General features: G+C 35.9%; 1 protein-coding gene across 4 annotated transcripts; it reads left to right on the top strand.

Annotated features, from left to right (window-relative positions):
* The first annotated feature begins 4,857 nt into the window (after positions 1-4,857).
* On the top strand, positions 4,858-19,124 carry LOC127629105 (kelch-like protein 21). 4 transcript variants are annotated; one of them, XM_052106169.1, is made up of 5 exons: positions 4,858-4,980; positions 9,817-10,906; positions 13,403-13,808; positions 13,962-14,034; positions 16,895-19,123. In XM_052106169.1, the coding sequence occupies exons 2-5, from the start codon at positions 9,880-9,882 to the stop codon at positions 17,228-17,230; spliced, it is 1,842 nt and encodes a 613-aa protein (XP_051962129.1). In that variant the 5' UTR covers positions 4,858-4,980; positions 9,817-9,879; the 3' UTR covers positions 17,231-19,123. The 4 variants fall into 4 exon arrangements, with proteins under 4 accessions (XP_051962129.1, XP_051962130.1, XP_051962128.1 ...); XM_052106170.1 differs by lacking the exon at positions 4,858-4,980 and adding an exon at positions 9,401-9,710; XM_052106168.1 differs by lacking the exon at positions 4,858-4,980 and adding an exon at positions 9,401-9,686.
* The last annotated feature ends 1,217 nt before the right edge of the window (positions 19,125-20,341 follow it).

Below are 20,341 nucleotides of genomic sequence, written 5' to 3' on the forward strand. Positions count from 1 at the left end.
ATTAATATTTCATACAGAATATATCATATCTCACATTGACATAAAACCTTTACTTTATGCACACACTCAAATTCTGGATTAAGAGCCCAACAAAAAGCAGATAGCCTTTTTTTATTGCAATGCTATAATCCTTTCTGAAACGTTTTGTTAAAAAAATAAGCTTTCAATTTTTTAACAAAACCGTTTACCTAAAACAATTATCTCTGTTCATGCTTGTCTTGATAGAAAATACTATTTTTACAGCACCAGGGTACCCAGCATCTTAAAACAAATTAAAATCTAGCAAAACATTAATCGTTTTTTCGCTCTGCAGTCAAAACATGTTTAAAATTAAATGTAGGGGAAAAAAGAGCAGAACACAGAATGGTGATGTGCACAAAAAGGCAAAAATATGTTATATCTAAATAAAGATTTAAAGCATCGTTTTTGAGTATAAATAGTGGAGACTGGGGCGAGTTTTCACACGTTTCCCTTTTCTTGGAAAGTCATCTTCTGTATAGACACATACCTTGAAGTTTTGACTAAAAAATAGCCATTTATTTTAAGTTAAACATTTAAACATGTTAAGGATCTTGTATTTTTGCCAGTTAAAATGTTTTTGTTTTTAATAAAATTGGGTTTTACCAATAACATTTTAAATCATTTGGTGCCAAGGTATTTGGTCAACTACTTCAACTTGGTTAAAAATCAGCATAATTATATGCCACAAGGGGTAGTAACACAAATATCTATCCATGTAGGTTTAAAAGTCTAATGGGGAAAACACCTTTTTATATACAAGTACAACTGTTTGGAATAAATTACCAGAGACTCTAAAATGTATAAAAGGCTGAGAGAAGTTTTAAATTAGCTGTTAAAAGATAGATTTTTTTGTAATTGAATGTTGACTTTAGATTAAATGTGGTTTTAATATTTAGTCATTATCTATGGTTTTTGTTGTTACTTTTTCTGCCCCTATGCCCAGAGCTTTTTTATTACATTAGGGACCATAAATGGAAATAAGCCTTTGGATTTATTGTGTTTGTTTATCCTCAACGTTTTTTTAAATTGTATGGGATGATTTGTATTTATCTTTCTTGTACATTTTGTAAAGCTTGTCAAATAAATAAAATCAAATAATAAAATCACACTGTAATTTTGATAAAATTGATAGTTATCTGAGAAAAATATTTTAGTTTGAAATATAAAATACTATCTAAATTTAAAAAGTCATTTTTCACAATGTACGTACACCCTCAAAACATATTTTGGCTTATTTTTAAGATTTGTTCATTTCAATTTCAGAATAAAATTCCATCAAATTGAATAGCGCAATCTATAACCATTTTACTATTTTTTTTACTATTTAATTTAGCAAAAGATTGTGAAAAATTCAGTTTGATGGAATTTTGTTATGAAATTTAGCAGTGTATTCTTAAAAAAAAATATAATATATTTTTGAGTTTACAAGATTAAAATTATAGGCTATTTATTGGCTTTTCTGTAATAATGTATACTTTAATTTACTTATACTTTAAAAGTATAGTATTTATTATACTTAAAAGTATAATATACTTTAACCAAAAATGGGAAAGATGACAAAATCCTTCATTTTCAAAATCCCAAATTACTTAATAATATAGTAGTAATAGCCATAATGTATACCAGTTCAGTTGTTTAACCAACAACTATAGCCTATTGCAAAATTATTATGACATATCATATAATGAATTATATTATTATTTTCTTGTGGCAGGGCGGATGGCGGGGCCGGGTCATGATCATACACACCAGGTCACTTATCAGGCTAATCAAGCCTCTGAGAGGGATAAAGGCAGACTGCGGAGGATTGTGCGGGAGAGAGAGATAGTTTACAGACATGTCCGTAAACTATCTCTGTCTCGTCGCATCACCGTCTGTCATTTTATGACAAACTGCACCACTGTGTGCAGCTGTATTAGCTCTGGGTGTAATTATGTTTATGTGTTGTCAGGCTGGAGAACCGGGTTCGAATCCCGCCATTTCACATATGTTGCGTCTGAAACAGCGTACTGTTACAGTATGATCTATATTTGATGAAGGAAGCACTTATGCGAGTAGTATGAAAAGATTCCGGACATACTTCATCCGGGTACGTGGGCATTGTCTCATGACCCGAATATATAACATAAAAACATCAACTGAGAAAACTATCCACTCGGGTTTTGTTAAACAAGCACCATTTAAGCACAGGGAACAATTATCTTGGTATGTATAGCACTTACAGTTGAGAATAGCCGTCCAACTCGCAATTCACCGCCATTCTTTTAAATCCAGCATTTTGAACATGATGCCACCTCAGCTCCTGAGATATTATGGGATGGTAAAGTGTCCAGTCGATTCGTACTTCAGAATCTCACCTGAAATAGTAGGTCATCCGGGTACTCTCACTTACTGCTTCATGAATACTGTGGATTCGGACGTACTACTCCATTGGCATACTATATTGTAGGGAAGTATGGATATTCGGACACAGCAATACTTTTTCCCATGTCTCTACTCATAATATTTCCTATAATACTACTTAGTAATAAATAAAAGTGATTCCTGGCAGTGATTTGGCCACAGTGAAGGTCAGGGAGATGAGACAAGGAATTGATTAGTATAAAATTAACCATGATTTTACTGTAGTAATATTATAGTAACCATGTGTTTAGGTGGAAACTACATAGTTCTGATGTACATGGTGTTACTATAGTAACATGTTGTTAATAGTAGTTAATAGTAACCATGTTTAATTTTGTGGTTACTATGATTTTACTTGAAAAATACCATGGTAATACTATGTTTACTGTAGTAAAACACATGGTTAGGGGTAGGGGTTGTTGTAGGGTGTCTGTGGGACTCCAAATAAACACAATAAAAATGACTGCATGTATGTTAGTATTTAAATGGTGTAAATAAAATCTATTGCTATTTGCACTTAGTGTAAATAGCCTCTGCATAATATGTACAGTAATACGCAAAAGTCTTACAATGTTTCACAAAAGCATTTGTCTTAAGATGGTTATTTATATCTTCAGCTTAATGTGTCAATAGATAATATAAATGTTAGACTCTCAAACATTACTTTTGCAAATAGAAAAAAATTTGAATAGAAGAACAGGGAGCCCAGCAACAGATGTCATGGCACCCATAAAGAACTGAACAATGTGCCAGTCTGAGATTACATAAAGAGACAGAAGTAATTGAGACAGAAGAACTGTGGCAAATTCTCCAAGAATCTGCCAACAACCAAGAAAAACTGTGTCCAGGTGTACCTAGGAGAATTGGTGCTGTTTTAAAGGCAAAGGTGGTCACACTGAATATTGATTTAGCTTTTTTTATGTTTACCGAACCTTTTTATGACATTAAGTGAAAAATGAAAACTATTTATGTCAATATTTTTGAAGACATCCTCACTATGCAACATTTTTCACAAGTGCCTAAAATTTTTGTACAGTTCTGTATGCACCTCATTTCTAACATTTTTAAAGAGACATGACTATTTTAATATGCCTACATATATATATATATATATATATATATATATATATATATATATATATATATATATATATATATTAAATCAAACATCACATTGAACTGAGTAATCTTTAATAAAATAAAATAAAAACAAAACATTTAAGTATAATTCATTTAATTTAATAAAATATTACACAAATCTATTTGATGGAATTTTGTTGATGAAATTTAATTGCGTCCATTTTAAAAATAGGCTAAAATATTTTTTAAGCGTACAAACATATCGTTATTGAGAGGTGAAAACACTGAAACGTGTTGAACAGTTGGCCAAACAGTTAGACCAAACTGTTTGGTCAAGTAGCTTTTAAATACCGTTTTTTTATTTATTTTTTTATTAACAGAACATAATATACAACAGTTTACAAATATATACAGAAAATACCAGAGTGTACAAAATGTTAATTCCTTAATCAAAAAGATAACCACGAAAAATACTACAAGTCTTTTTTGCTTTTTTGTTGACGATATTCTCCAAACAGGTGCTGTAGTTCTTGATCTCCTGGAGAAAATGAATGACATTTGGCTTGGACCCTGACCATTTCTTTTTATGTATGTGGAACTTCCCCAAAATAATAAAACGTTCCACAAGAAAAATAAAGTTATTATAATTATCATTGGAATAATACAGTATAGGCCTATACATATATCAAAATTATTTAGTTTGAATATAGTTTTGGTTTTCCTTCTGATAAAATTTTCCATATCCACCCAAATTTTTTTAGAGTATTATAAAAAAGATGTACAATAGATTATTTTTCAGTTGAGCAAAAATCACAGGAATAATCAATATCTAAATAAAATCTTTCTAATACACCTTTAGCTGGATATATACCATGTTAAACTTTGAATGTAACCTCTTTTACTTTATTATTTAAACAATATTTTTCACAAATATTCCAAGCTTTAGTCCAGTTTATATGTCTAAATAAATTGTTCCACAATGAACTTTTATGAGTAGCTGTTTCGCCTATTAAAATATTCCTAATATGGTTATTGGTACAATGGTGTTTAAGGATAACAATATCTCCTATAAACATGCTGTCTTTAACATACATTGTCTCAGAAATATCACTTCCACAAGCTCTTACAAAATGTGTAACCTGCTGAGGTATGGCGTCAAACACAACAGCATTCTCTTTTGGTGTAACTGGAAACCCAAATTTATCCAAGAATTCACTATAAGTTCACAAATAACACTATTATTTTCATACCAGAGTAGCTTTGAAACACCGGTTAGGACAGTTAAACTTGAGACACGTCACAATGTAACTATGCAGTGGCTGTCCAATGAGAGTCTGTGATGATGCGGAGTCATGGCGCTGACATGAGCGGACTGCCTACCAAAGTTACACGCTAGATTGAGATAATGCAAAAATATCCCAGTCTGTTGAAGAATCCGAAGCGGATAGCGACCGAAATCGCCAACTGTACTGCTTGGTAAGTACAAAAGCGGCAGAAAAAGTCTGTGGATGAATGTGAAATGAGACGGGTGTAGTGTTGTTTTTCTCAACCGAAGTAGCAGACAGGCAGCAGACGGCTATTGTGTCGGAAACCGAGTTCACGTCTGTTTCTATAGTGATCATGACGCGGGACTTTGCTCAGATACCTCTTAGTTATTTCGCTGGGATGAAAAGTATGAGAAACGTTGCTGTTTTCATTTGCTGCTTTTGGCAATAGGTGAAAATGTGCAATGCTATCAGATCAAGTCTTAAAATAGATGTATTGTATTGGTTGTAATCTAAAGCAAACGGCCTAATGAACTGGTAAAAACATATTTAAACCCGATAGTATACATTTTAAACATGTATATGCTGTGAGAATTTGCTGTGTGTGGAAACATGTAGAGCAATGCATCTATCTGAGAGTTGAATACTTGAATATTTAACACAGACAATATTTTAGAAGCATCAAATGAATCAGTGCATTTGAATATGTATGATATACTGTTTTTGCTGGCCACATAATGTATTATTCTAGGCTGTAGGACACCCACCAAATAACCACTTCTTATCTTTTAAACAAGGGCTCAGTCAAGTGTCCTTATAAGAAATGTGATGGATTGAGGACTTATTTAACTGCCCTTTTAGGGTGAAGGGTTTGCTCCGCTCCTGTGTTCTTGATCTGGTGGAATGCAGAGCAGTGGCAGCTGTGTTAATATTATGGCCATTACTGAGCCAGGTGTAACTTTACACTGCTGGCCACTGGTAGGTTAGTTACATTCACCGGGTGTGCAATAGCTTTGCAGAAGGAAGTGGGGCACTTAGGTTTGTGTGAAGCCCTTTACTATGTTTATTTATCTCATATATGCAGTAGAAGTTATTCTGAACTTTGGCAAATACAATCAGAATGTTTAGAATGGAAACCCTGCAGACAATAACAAAGGACATATATTTGGGTTACAAATCCTAGTTTCTCCTTGTGATCCTGTCAGTACATTTGTAAACTCTTTGAATAATTGGCTCATGTCCCTTTAAAGGTGCACTCAGTATTTTTTTTCTCATTATTTTTTTTACTCCTAAACAAATTAATTGGAATTTTGAATGAGCATTCACATGAGATGGAGTCTCCAGTTATTACATTATCCTTATGAAAGCTTGAGGGTCCCCTCAAGGGGGTTGCCATATTAGGATCACTTGACCAGTCAAATACTACTCTCTTAATGTTAGTAACCACTTTGTTTTTGGACACTTTCACTCTTGGATTAAATTAATCATGGCTGACTGTGAATAGTGAATTTCTACAATGGCATCTGTAACTGAAAACTGTTGATTTTAAATGATGCTGCATCCATGCCACTAGGTGTCATTGTAAGTCTAAGATGACACAGACAAAAAAAGTCATTGAGTGAACCTTTAACCTGGCCATTTCCACAATGTCTGGACAGTTCAAACAGTTTAAGCCACAGTAATCATTTAAATTAAGATCATTTAAATTTAGACATCAGTTATATAAGGTTCAAATGGACCTTTTGAACAGACTTTTCCAAAATATGTTAAAAGTGTCAGGTAAAATGAAAAATTTTATGAAATTAGTCTAATCATAAATGAAAAATATTCAAGAAGTATTTTTTATTATACTTTGAATAATCATTTAATTACATTTATTTTTTGTCATAAAAATATTTTGTCTGGTAGCCTGGCTCATGATTACACCAACCTATCAGTTTGTTTCAGAAGACATGATTGACTAGAGTCATGTAGATTACGTTTATGCTGTCTAAATATGCCTTTTGGACCGTCATATAGCCAGCAGCCTGATGGTACCTGATTCCTTGAATTATAAGGACCTACAGAGTTTCAACATTTTTCTAGATATCTTAATTTGTGTTCTGTTGAAGAAAGACAGTCATACACATCTGGGGTGGCATCAGGGTAAGTGAATAATGAGAGAATTTTCATTTTTGGGTGAACTATTCCTTTAATTTTGCTCATCAAAAATGTATGCTCTAAGTAGTTTTAGACTAGGTATGGAATTGTTTTTCTTTTCTCAAATAAATTTTACTCAAGAAAGCTGGTTCCAGCAATGTGCTTACATTTTTGCACTTAAGGTTAGAAAAATACATTAGGTTTATTGAACATATCTCAACTGTTATTGGTTAACAATCTTAATTATTAGATCATATAGGCTAATGTAGGTGTTGTGAAATATACACAACTTTTCAGATCATTTTTTCTTTCATAGATTTAGCTTACCTGTTTATTATTTTTAACAATGTACTTAGTGAATTCCTTTTAGAACATGCTGTTAGGTTTGCTCTATTGATCCTACACTATTCATTCAGTTGTTTTTAATAAATATGCCTGTAACGTTGATTCACTGAATTCGTGTCATGTTCTATATTTAATGTAAAATGATTATAATGCAAGGCAAGCATGTTGCTGTTAAATGCCCCTTTTCAGCGGGATATGGCTGTCAAAATAGATTAAGTAAAATGGGTCACATAAACACAATGGTTTTTGACGGTTTTCTGTGGGTTTCTTTCTTTTTAGACTAGTCGACTGTTCGACTCAAATTTACATTTAAATAGCAGTGAAATTAGTTGTTCCACACACTAATACATACAGCAGCAAATGCTACGTCACCAAGAGGGGTTTCCTGTCCATAGTCACGTTTCCTAACTAGATCTTGACACCTTATTGACACATGACATGACAGGAAGTTAGAATGGTCACAGTCTTCTCTTCACTCACATGTTAGAGTGTCTTATTTGTAAAAGCTCATTGGACTGACAGCATCCTATTCTGGGACCTACTGCACTGTTTTTCCTGGCTCAAAATGAGGCGGAGGTGGTACTATACTTATCAAGAAAGTTTTGTAGACAGCCGGAGGCGGCACAAAATTTGACGGAGACAGCTGCCTAGTAATTCTCTATGCAGGAAAATTTCTGTACTGGTAAATAGACTACAGCAAGCACTTTGACATTTATGTTGATTGATTCCCGACAGGTATGAAAGGAACGAGAGGGTTGCTTCATAAACACTGGCCTAATAAAAACAGTGCTCAACTTATGCAGAGCTGTTGGATTCTCTTTGAACTGCTGGTTTGTTTTTAGAGCACTATAGGTCATTGTCAAGAACTGATTTGGATTTTGGTTTGATGAAAATAAATGCTTATAGAAAAGGCATTTAAAGAAATAGTTAATCCAAAAATGAAAATTCTGGCATCATATTCTCTTAAACTCTTACATGGAACACCAAGTGAATTGTTAGCCTCAGTCACCATTCACTTTCATTGAATGGAATGGATTTGCTTTATAGAACCACTATAAAATCTAAATGGTTTAATCTCAATCAGTTATGTTTTTTTCAGGTAACTCTTTTTGCAAACAGCCAAGTCAACCACATAACTAAGACACTGCATTATAGAAAATGTATATCAGCATCTAAAAAATTAAAATACCCAGCCTCTCAGGAATCCAGTACATGCATGCACAAGGGAATTTATTATCCTATTTCTCAGCTCTTCTGCTATGCATAATGTAGGTCTCTCACTGAAAATTGTAGAGCTTTGCTGTTAGCTCTGTTCAGTTGCTGACCCTTTGGGGCCCCCTTCTCTCTCGTCCTTATTGATGAGCCAACCTTCATAAAACATTGCTGAGCTGCCTGCCGCATAAGTGGATATCTGTATGGAATGTCACATGGCTTTGCAGGATATAGATGTTTTGTGCATTCAAGGACACGATTGTTTGACAACCTGTTTTTGATACCTGACACTGGAGATGGAAATACCTTTTTATTTTAAACTCACTGACTGCAATTAGCATAGGCACACTAATAGTATTTTTGACCACTGAAAAATTCCTTTCTTCACTTGCCTGCCTTGTGACTCTTATGGAGCATATAAACAAGGAGAAACAGTCTCATAATGAGGAGGTTACCACATGTGACTCTACCCTCTCTAGCAACCGGGCCAATTTGGTTGCTTAAGAGACCTGGCTGGAGTCACTCAGCGTGTTCTGGATTTGAAATCGCGACTCCAGGGGTGGTAGTCAGCATCAATATTCGCTGAGCTACACAGACACCCCCTTCGCAACACTAAAATAGATGTTAGGTAGAAGCTGCTTTTTAACTTTCATTCTGTTTCCTGCCCAAGCTCCACATGTACCATAAAATGATCACAAGAGTGGTCCATATGACTTATATTTCAGTATTATATTCTATATTCCATTATACATTTTACCCTTTAAAAAAAATTGTGAACCAGTGAACACTTAAATTTCAGTCTGTTGCTCACATACTGTTATTGTATAGCTTCAGACATGGAATGTAGCACATGAGTTGTATGGAGTACTTTTATGACATTTATTATTCATTAAGAAAGTAATATAGAGCTTGAATGACATAAGATTAAGTAAATTGGGTGAGTTATTCCTTTAAACTTTAGCTTTGTTGGTGTTTGGGGGTACTCATAGTGGGGAATGGAACATTTCTGTAAGAGAAGCTGAAGGGTGTGAGGAGACCTCCCTCCCTGTCTATGAAAATGGACACTGCTGGTGTATTTATAGAACAGACACAGTGATGTGCACTCTTTTTTTTTTTTAAGAGACCAACCATTGCACACATTCGTCATAACCATATGATATATCATGCTAGAAGCTACGTGCTCTTCTTTCATAAATTTAAACACTTTGGGAGGAAACACAGGTAGGCTAAACTACATTTAAAATTGTAAGTTTTCTATTTTAAAGAATTCCTTTCACACCGAGTCCAATGAGAAATGCTTGTGTGTCTTTTCAAACTTCTTAAAAAAACCAAACCACTTCTCTGTTTATAGACAAATCCAGTGTTCTGAGTGGAAGTACACAAAGAGAGATACACCAAACTAAAGGGAGTTGCTATGGAGAAGCCAGTTTTACAAACGCAGTCCTCTATGCTGCCATTCTTTGATGCAGCCCATGCTGTCAACTTGCTCCGTGGTATCAACGAGCTCCGTGCAGAGCGCAAGTTCTTTGATGTCACATTGTGCGCTGAGGGCAAAGAGTTCCACTGCCATCGAACTGTGCTAGCAGCTGCCAGCACCTACTTTCGCGCCATGTTTGCCGGTACGCTTCGAGAAAGCGCAATGGACCGTGTGGTACTGCACGAGGTATCAGCCGAACTCTTGGGCCTCCTGGTGGACTTTTGCTACACAGGTCATGTCACTGTCACACACGACAATGTGGATCTCCTACTCAAGACAGCGGACCTCTTCCAGTTCCCTTCTGTCAAAGAGGCATGCTGTGCTTTCCTGGAACAGAGGCTTGATGTCTCCAACTGCTTGGAGATCCAGGACTTTGCAGAGGCTTATGCCTGCCACGAGTTGGCCACTAGTGCTCGCCGTTTTGTGCTGAAGAACATTGTGGAGTTGGCAAAGAGCATAGACTTTGAAAGGCTGTCTTGGAAGCGACTACTGGAGTTTGTGTCTGATGATGGACTGTGTGTGGATAAGGAAGAAACGGCATACCAGATTGCCGTACGCTGGGTCAAAGCTGACCTGCAGCACCACTTGCATTACTGGCCTGAACTGCTGCAGCAGGTGCGCCTTCCGTTTGTTCGACGTTTCTACCTTCTGGCCCACGTGGAGAGTGATCCGCTGGTCTACTTGTCACCTGCGTGTTTGCGGTTGGTCAGTGAGGCACGTAGCTTTCAGTCATACGAATATGACCGCCATGACCGACCCAGCCATCGAATGCGCCCTCGTCCGTCCACTGGCCTGGCTGAAATTCTGGTGGTGGTGGGAGGATGTGATCAGGAGTGTGATGAGCTTGTCACTGTGGATTGCTACAACCCTCAGACTGGACAGTGGAGATATTTAGCTGAATTTCCAAACCACCTTGGAGGTGGCTACAGCATAGCAGCCCTGGGCAACGACATTTACGTGACAGGTTAGTAGAGAGCAACCAATGCAATTATTAGCAATTGTTTTATATTATAGCTTATATGTTTTATGTGTGTTTTTTTTTAAATTACATTGAAATGTTTTTTTTTAAATCATATTTAATAAAAATAATATAGATGCCATTTACTTTTATGTAAAGTTGTTTTGCAATTTAAATGGTCACGATTTTAATTTAATATTTGTGATGGCCTACATCTGAAGGGGCTTCCACATGTCAGCGTTGCTGAACTCTATGATGAGAAGCCTCAGCATTAGCCCTGGTGCCACATTTTGTGTCTCTGTCAAGCATTGTAACGTGCCGTTTAAAGTTGAACTTTGATCCCGTTGTCGCTAAGTTTTCAAAGCAAAAGCCAATCATTAGACTACCAGGCAACTTTTTTCTACTAATGATATCTTTTAGAGTAGCTAAGAAATATTTAAAAACTGTCACAATTTATTGAAGAGATATTGAATGTTTGTTGTGTTATTATTGTACTAATTAATAATTATTGAACTAATTTAAATTCACCAAGAATACCCTAAGAACTTAATATAAACAAGTCCTCTTATTACTGCAATGAATGTATAAAAGCAATTGCCAGGATATTTTTTAAGTCCAAATACATGCTTTCAATGTTTACTGTGCTGCACACCTCTTGCTTTATTGCATGGCAAACTCATAAAAATTCTTCTCATGTGAAATTCAAAGTGGAGCTTGACATCCTGATATGAATCACGCGAAACCTCCTTAACTGTTGCGCGTTTCTCATTTAGGAATAAATTACTGTTGCGTAAAAAGTAATTTACACAAACAGTATGTTAAATAAGTTACTTGTGAACACCATTATTTTCTGTTGAACACGGTGATGTAATGGCATTTCTATTCTTTAGAGAATTACCAAATGGTCTCATTTAGCAGTAGATCTGATATTAAAGAATCGATAACCGATCAAGTAAAAAGGTGTTAATAATGGTCAAATATATCCATCAAAATGACTATCGGCCTATCTCTACAGGTTAATATAATGACTATTTGGGACTTGAAGGACAAACTCATGTACTGATCAAGTATTACTTCTTACTTGTGTAATATAAGAAAGCCCAAATCCCCAAAAGTCTCCAAAGAAACTTCAGGGTGTCCTTCTTTCCAAACAACTGCTTACAACATGGCAGCAAATGTATAAATAAACCTCTGTATGTCTGACTATTCGAGTGTGTTGATGGGATAAAATGTTCTGCCAGATCAGCAATGGTCAGCATGCTTTAAGGTAACAAATAAGTTGTCTACAGAAATGGAAATGTTTTAACTGATAAAACATCCCAGACAGTTGTTTTGTAAAAAAACAAAGAAAATGGTGGTGCCATTTGCAGTTACATAAATGAAATGAAGTGTTATGAGGTTTTAAAAGGTGCTTGAGCACTGGCAGGGTTAGTTACTGACAATTATTTCATCTGAGATTTTTAAGCCCAAATTATGTCACCCCTTTATATGCTATACAGTTGGATGACACTTTGAGGCACTACTAAATAAATAAATGTAAATAAAGACACTACTACTACTACTACAACCCCAATTCTGAAAAAGTTGGGACAGTTTGAAAAATGCAAATAAAACAAATTGGAGAGTTCTGTAAATTATATTCACCCTTTGCTATATTGAAGGCACTACAACTAAACATTATATGATGTTTTACCTTGTGAATTAATAAAAAAAATGTATGTACAGTAATTTCAAATTGATTGCAACTTTTTTTGGAGCATGTTGCAATCATCTAATTTGAAATTACATAAAAAAAATAAAAAAATATGAAGTTCACAGGGTGAAACATATAATGTGTAGTTGTAGTACTTTCAATATAGCAAAGAGTGAATATAATTTACAAATCACTCCTTTTTGTTTTTACTACTAACTACTACTGCTATTTTGAGGGAGACTTACCTGTTGTGGCGAGATGGTACACTGATATGAAACGGATTGATTTACAATGTTTTATTTTGGTATAGCGAAATTTTAAAAGTAAAAACAGTACATAGTAGGAAAGAAAGTCTAGAAAAACAAGTAACTATAGTCATGCTGTTTTCTGCTGTTTAGTATTGCAAATTTGTTTACAGTCTCCAAAGAAATCTAAAGTTTTGTTGCTTTTAGTCCATTGTTTACTAGCTTTAAAGCCACCTGTAACTAGTGTAACAAAAATGACAAAATCAACTTTTAGCAGAAATATACATTTACAGTCTTTTTCTTCTGGGAAAATGGACCAAAAGCTGATAACTCATCTTGTACTGCACATATTTTCGTCCAATCAAGTGCTCTGTTGAGCGAGAATGCCCCTCCCCTGACTAGCAAGTAGCTTATCATGGTTCACTACTGTTATGAAACTAAAACCTATTGGAATTGGCTTTTTTTAAAGGGATGATTTTATCATGTCTTTAAAGTCAGTCTTTTTTCTGGGCCTTAAAATGCAAGTAACCATTCCTCTCCTTAACATCCTTCATTTTGTAATAGGTGGCTCGGATGGATCACGTCTGTATGATTGCGTTTGGCGCTACAACTCCAGTGTGAATGAATGGACAGAGGTCTGCCCCATGCTGAAAGCTAGAGAGTACCACAGCTCATGTGTTCTCAAGGGCCAGCTCTATGTGGTTGCTTTGGACAGCACAGAACGCTATGACCATATCTTGGACTGCTGGGAGACCTTGCCACCCATGCTGCATCCCATGGATAACTGTTCTACCACGGCTTGCAGGGGACGGCTCTATGCAATTGGCTCTTTAACTGGAGAGGACACAATGGCTATTCAGTGCTACGATGCTGATAGCAATTGCTGGACCCTTGTGAACAGTGAAGAGTTGCCTCCATGGTCTTTTGCCCCCAAACCAGTGACTTTAAATGGCTTGATCTACTTCGTAAGGTGAGCGTAGTGCTGAATGATTCCCATGAAGTAACACATTTTCCCATTAATAAAGTGTCCCATTTCTAGTGTTTAGCTGGGTATTGATGGTTAAAGGCAAGTAAAATTTCTCTAAATACTTCCAAGTTTCTCATGACAATGGTTGTGTTTCAGGGATGATTCGGCAGAGGTTGATGTCTACAACCCACAGAAAAAAGAATGGGACAATATTAGTCCCATGACGCAAGTATGTACGCTACAATTGTTTTACTCTCAGTCCATAAAACTGTATATACAAAGCCCTTTCTTGCCTTTGTCTTTAAAGGTATAGTTAACCCAAAAATGAAAATACTGTCATCATTTACCCTCATGTTATTCCATAACCCTTTCCCCATTACTTTCTTCTGTGAAACACAAAAGAAGAAATTTTGAAAAATGTATTGATCTTGTTTTTCCATTCCATTATAATGAATGGGGACTGGAACTTTCAAGCTTCAAAGAACCCTTCAAAGGTCTATGAAGTCAATTCTGAAGATATATATATATATATCGTATTTTGTAGCCATGTGAACAGACCAAAATTTAAGTTGTTATTCACTGATAGTCTTACCTTTCCAGAGAGCTGTTAACCTCTGTGACTGCGAGAATTTGAGAACCAGATCAGACTGATTAATAAACAAATCATTAAGTCTGGTTTTGTGAACTGGATCAACAGATTCATTGAACAGATCTGACTCATGAATTCTGGTAGCAAGGGAGGCTGTCAGGATTTTCAGTAATGCTCTGTTTCTGACTGTTCCTCACAAATCTAGTGTCTACAAAACTAATGATTATATATAATGCAATTTTTTAATACTTTTACATTGATTTTGCATCCTTTTTAAAGCTTGAAAGTTCTTGTTCTTGCATGGAAAGGATCAACCTGTAGAGCTGTTGGAAAAAATTGTTTCAGTGATGCATCGCGATTCATACTCAAATGATTCTGAATCGATTCTCAAAAGAATCAGAATCGATTCTGAGTTCAGTTTAAATCACGGCAGAGCAGTGGTGTGCGCCAAAGACAGATGTGGAAACAAAGACGCGAGTTAAGTGCATACACTAAAGTCAAGTGCACAAACACAGCTGTTTGCAGACCAGCTGTATCAAACACATGACCATTTGTGCCCAAATGAAACTACAATCCCAAAATTCTTTCACAAACCCACGCACATGTCATTGCCGGTCACTCGCTTGTCAGGACAGTGCGCAAACCTGATGATAAAGGTTTTTTCTTCTACTCTGAGAGCAAACCGATGGAACAGTGCATGCAGGACACTTGATACATTTCTGAAGCAACAATTGCGCTATTTAAACTACTTTACTATCACCTGTGCAGGTCAGGAGAGGAGAGGAGAAGCTGACAGCTGCACTCTCACAGAAGCAGATATCTTTCTCATCTTGAGCCAGTAACTTCCATTTGTGCTTAAAAATGAAAATTAATAACATGGCATAGATTAATTTTAAATAATAATTAAATACTATTAAATGATTTACAATGCTTAAACAAAAATACAAATAATAATATAATCAGTTGAAGTAATAGTATTCAGTGTGTTTTGATTGAGAACCACATTTTTTTTTGTGCTTTTAACCTGTTGATTCACACCCCCTTTTTGAGCACAAACCATGAAAATGACATACCTGAACTTAAATGGTTGTATTTACTGGACCCTTTGGAGTATGGACACAGTTGTAGATTTTGAAAGAAGACACTTTGGGCTTTATTTCCCAAGTTTCAGAATTAATATATGTTGTTATTTTTTTAAAGTTAGAGAAGCTGAAATTTATAGTAATGGAAATATTTTTCTATGTTTTATAATCTAGAAAAACAATAATAAAAGTGCCAAGACAACCCAGAAATACAATGTTCCCAAAGCCACAAGCCTAAAGAAGTTACGTTTCAAATTTGAAGATGATCAACAAAATATGAGGTTTCTGCAAACTTTTTTCTCTGAAAATCACTGCCGGTGTACAGAGTAAAATTAAGTCTCCGCCTTTCAAGACGACACAAAATGTGACTGCACTGCTTGGTTATTATGAATAAAACTATGCCGCATTTTTAAAAAAAGACTTTGGAGACAGGCTCATTTTGTTTACGATACTCTAATATATAAGATAATATACAGTTTTACAACATGAATGCTGCTCAGATTGCATAGTTTGTTGAAGAACGATGATGAAGGGTAATTCTTTCAGGTAAGATCTCATGTAAACAATGGAGAATATATACATATTTCTCAGATTTATAATTTTTACGGACAAAAAGTGCTATTGGATGTTTTTCAATGAACGCTTGTCATGGCCAATTGACCCAATTGTGGCGAAATTTATCTGGCTTTCGCATTTCATAAAAAAGGTATGAAGTCCCGTTTTGATATTGCATGTTTTCATTTGTACTCCTGTCACAAATAACTAAATTGCTGTTTCTGGAGCATTGCTATCGTGAAACAGAGATCGGATTTCAATGTTGAACTCTTAGATCTGTGAAAAGATGTATCATTTGTTAACATTAATTACTTATAGATGGTAAATTATATATTAAATGTAAGCAGAGTGATGTCACCACCCCGTGCGGGGGAATTGCGTATCAACAGGTTAAGAGATTTTTTATAAGGTTCTAAAGGGAGAAAATCTTTTAAACTATAGAACCATTTATTTAATCTTGTGGATGTTCCATGTTTGGTTCACAGCTCATACTGAATGTAAAAGGACAATTTATGTAATGTGACTCATTGTGGTTTTTAAAACAGCTGTTAAATAAAAAGCTGAAAGGGGAAAAAATAGAGAGTAGAAAATACATTTTGAAGAAACTGAAAAGAAAGATATTGAAGTATGCATCGTGATACATTGAGAATTGTTTTATAATCGAATTGTTACTCTTTGAATAGTAATCGAATCGAATTATGAGGCCAGTAAAGATTCACACCTCTATCGACCGGTTTAGATTTTAGAATTTCTCTTGTGTTCCATGGAAAAAAGAAAGTCACATGGGTTTTGAACGACCTAAGTGTGAGAAATGATGACAGGATTTCCAGTTTGTGCAAACTACAAAATCTCACATTCAACAGGTTCATGTTGGAGGCAGTGTGGCAGCTCTGGGTGGTCGGATCTATGTGTCCGGTGGCTATGACAACACATACGAGTTGTCCGATGTGGTTGAGGTCTACGATCCTGCTTCTCGATCTTGGACCCCAGCAGGCCGCCTCCCCCAGCCCACCTTCTGGCATGGAAGTGTTAGCATATTTCGACAGTTTATGCCCCTGGTCCCTAGAACCTTTGAACCCATCGACATACCTGAGGCTAGTGCCATCCACCTCCACAGACACCACCGCAACCAGGCACTTAACAACTACAACAACAATGTCAATCAGAACCACAACCAAGATCTCAATCAAGTGCATTGAGAGCTTTTATAGAAATCAAGGCTGAAGGTTTCTTGGATGTTTGCAGATGGACATTAATTTGACTTTAATTTGTGTTTGCACTTTATAACATATTCACCTCAACTGGGCAGTAAAGGGAGCAGGTGAATAGACAATCAATGCTTAAATTATTTTTTATTTTAACTCTTTAAATGTTGCATGCAGTCAACACTGGATGTGTTTACCATGAACAGAGACTTAAAAAAAAAAAAAAAAAAGGAAAGTGACTATGTAAGACTGCCTACAGCATTTTATGATTTTCAAGCAATCCATAATCCATACCTTGGAAATACATGGAGGTTCCCCTCACTTTTTTTTTATATTATTTCACTAAATTAATAAGCATGGACCTTTTAATGTGATCCAAAACTTTGCAACTTCAAGTCCACATCCCAAAGTAAACTTGTTCTTACCAAACAAACAAAACAAAAACATTTTGAGACCCCAAGCTTTCAGAAAGTTGAAGGTTTGGATCCAATTCAATTGTAGATACTTCTTTGTAACATGATTTAAATGTAATTATTCTGCAATGTGGAAAACAGATGAAGATGGTTGTTTGTATAAGCAAAGAAGAGTCTGACATGAATATTTTGGAGAATCCAAGACTTTCCAAAAGCAAAATAATTCTGTTTGAAGGATACACTTTGAAGGCCACAGCATCAAAGTTTTTATTTTTTTCATTTATCTTGCTTGAACTGCATTTGTCAGACAATCTACAGTAGCATGCATGAAATGCTCGCATATTCTGTGAATTTATCAAACTCTTATATTTTAATAAGTTAAGTTTATTTATAAATATTTAGTCAACTATTTTTATGGAAGGTATGTTACAGTTTTTGAGGAACAGCTTGTTTGTATTATGCTGCTTGCTGATGACATGAAGAATAACATGAAATTATGTGAAGCTTTTGTAATTTTATGAAAAATTGTATCAGGATTCTGTAAGAATAACTGGAAGCAATAATTCAGAAACTCATTCTTGTGTAAAAGTGTGTGTTTGATAATACCATTACTTATGAAACTGATTATTCATAAAGCGGTAATCAACATTTGTTATTTTATTTTTCTTAAGGAATGTTTAGTTTGTTTTGTGGCCAATGTAATTATAACAATGTTGACTGGATGTTTTGATTTGTGCCGTAATGTTTGTAAGTGTGGTCAACAAATAAATAACAGGCTGCACTTTTACTTTGTCTTTTCATTTATATATATATTGGAATAGTTTGGAATAATGTACAGATTTAGCTTTTATGGAAATAAATTGGTACTTTTATTCACCAAAGTGGCATTCATCTGATCACAATGTATAGTCAGGACATTAATAATGTGAAAAATTACTATTAAATTCAGAACTTCTTACACTCTTTCAAAGACTTCTCATCAAAACAATCCTCCATGTGCAGCAATGGCAGCTTTGCAGATCCTTGGCATTCTAGCTGTCAGTTTGTCCAGATTCTCAGGTGGCATTTCACCCCCACGCTTTCTTGGCTGTCTTGTCAGGCACTTCTCATCCACTTTACAGTCTAGATAAATCACAAAAGCTCAATAGGGTTAAGATCCATAACACTCTTTTCCAAATATCTGTTGTCCAATATCTGTGTTTCTTTGACCACTCTAACCTTTTCTTTTTGTTTTTCTTTTTCAAAAGTGTTTTTTTCTTTGCAATTCTTCCCATAAAGCCTGCACCCTAGTCTTCACTTTACTATTGTACATGAAACCTGATGCTATCAGCTGAGGACATGTGAGGCATCTATTTCTCAAACTAGAGACTGATGTAATTACCCTCTTGTTTAGTTGTACATCTGGCCTTCCACCTCTCTTTCTGTCCTTGTTAGAGCCAGTTGTCCTTTGTCTTTGAAGAATGTAGTGTACAAATTTTGCATGAAATCTTGTTTTTTGGTAATTTCAAGCATTGGTCGTTAGTTCCCCGTCTGTCGCTCACTTTGACGTTGTGTCGAAGAGGTGACACGAGGGGTCTCTCTTGAGCACCGAATATACCGCACCTAGCGCCCTTTCCCTCGGTTGAGGTATAACTGTGCGCTTTTTCTCCCAGGTGATCCCACTCACTCGGCTCCCTGGATGACTCCTCCATAGCCCTCTGGGTCCACAATTCAGTGGAGGAATTCGCCGACCCAATCCACTGTGGGTACTCAAATCTACCCTGTACTGGAATAGGTGCTCCACAGGTCAGGGCTCCTACGTGGACTCCCCCCCCATTTGTGTTTTTTCCTGCGGTACAGTCCCCTTACGAGCGGACCCGTGTCTCCCTTGGGCAGTTCCCACTGCCCCCCGGTCGCCGTGTCTGTAGCAACTTCTCCCTCCGAAGAGGGACATGTTATATAGTCAATTAAAAGTGAAACAATCTTTCTGTAAACAATTTTTGGAAAAATTACTTGTCCTAAACGATTGCCAAAACTATAATTTGCTAATTATAAACATTAGTTTTAATAACTTCAACCTAAGCGTATGTAAACTTCTGACTTCAACCATATATATATATATATATATATATATATATATATCCACAGTTAGTTCCGGTCCTCGAATCTGATTGGACGAGAGACGTTCCATGAGCACTGATGGTGTGACAGCACCAGCACTCAGACGCTTCACTGTGTGTATCACTCCGCTTTTGTTCGTGCTGTGTAAGTGTAAGCTAATGTGTAAGCGTTGTGCATATATGTTAGGAGTTATTTTGGAAATTAATGTTTGCCAGCAGGTGGTGCCAAAAGATCATTTTTGTGTGTAATATGAGCCAGTTGGTGATGTAAAGCGAATCTGTTAGTCATTGTTTACATAGAACAGCGCTCTGTGAGTTTCCACATTTGATACATACTTTTTTAAATGGCGGAGGACCTCACTGTTTCTATAGTGAATGACATTTGCGCACCGGCTACCCCGAAATAGAGAGGAATACCCCGCTTGTACGTCTATATTCCACTGAGAAAGCTGACCTTCAGAAAGCTGTAAGCATCTCTGATTCGGTGTGGCAACAGGTGATGATCACACAAGCTCCATCTCTCTCTCTCTCTCTCTCTCTCTCTCTCTCTCTCACACACACACACACACACACACAGACAAACACACACGTCC

The sequence above is a fragment of the Xyrauchen texanus genome, chromosome 35 (assembly GCF_025860055.1).
Source record: "Xyrauchen texanus isolate HMW12.3.18 chromosome 35, RBS_HiC_50CHRs, whole genome shotgun sequence".
In the NCBI taxonomy this organism is placed as follows: domain Eukaryota; kingdom Metazoa; phylum Chordata; class Actinopteri; order Cypriniformes; family Catostomidae; genus Xyrauchen; species Xyrauchen texanus.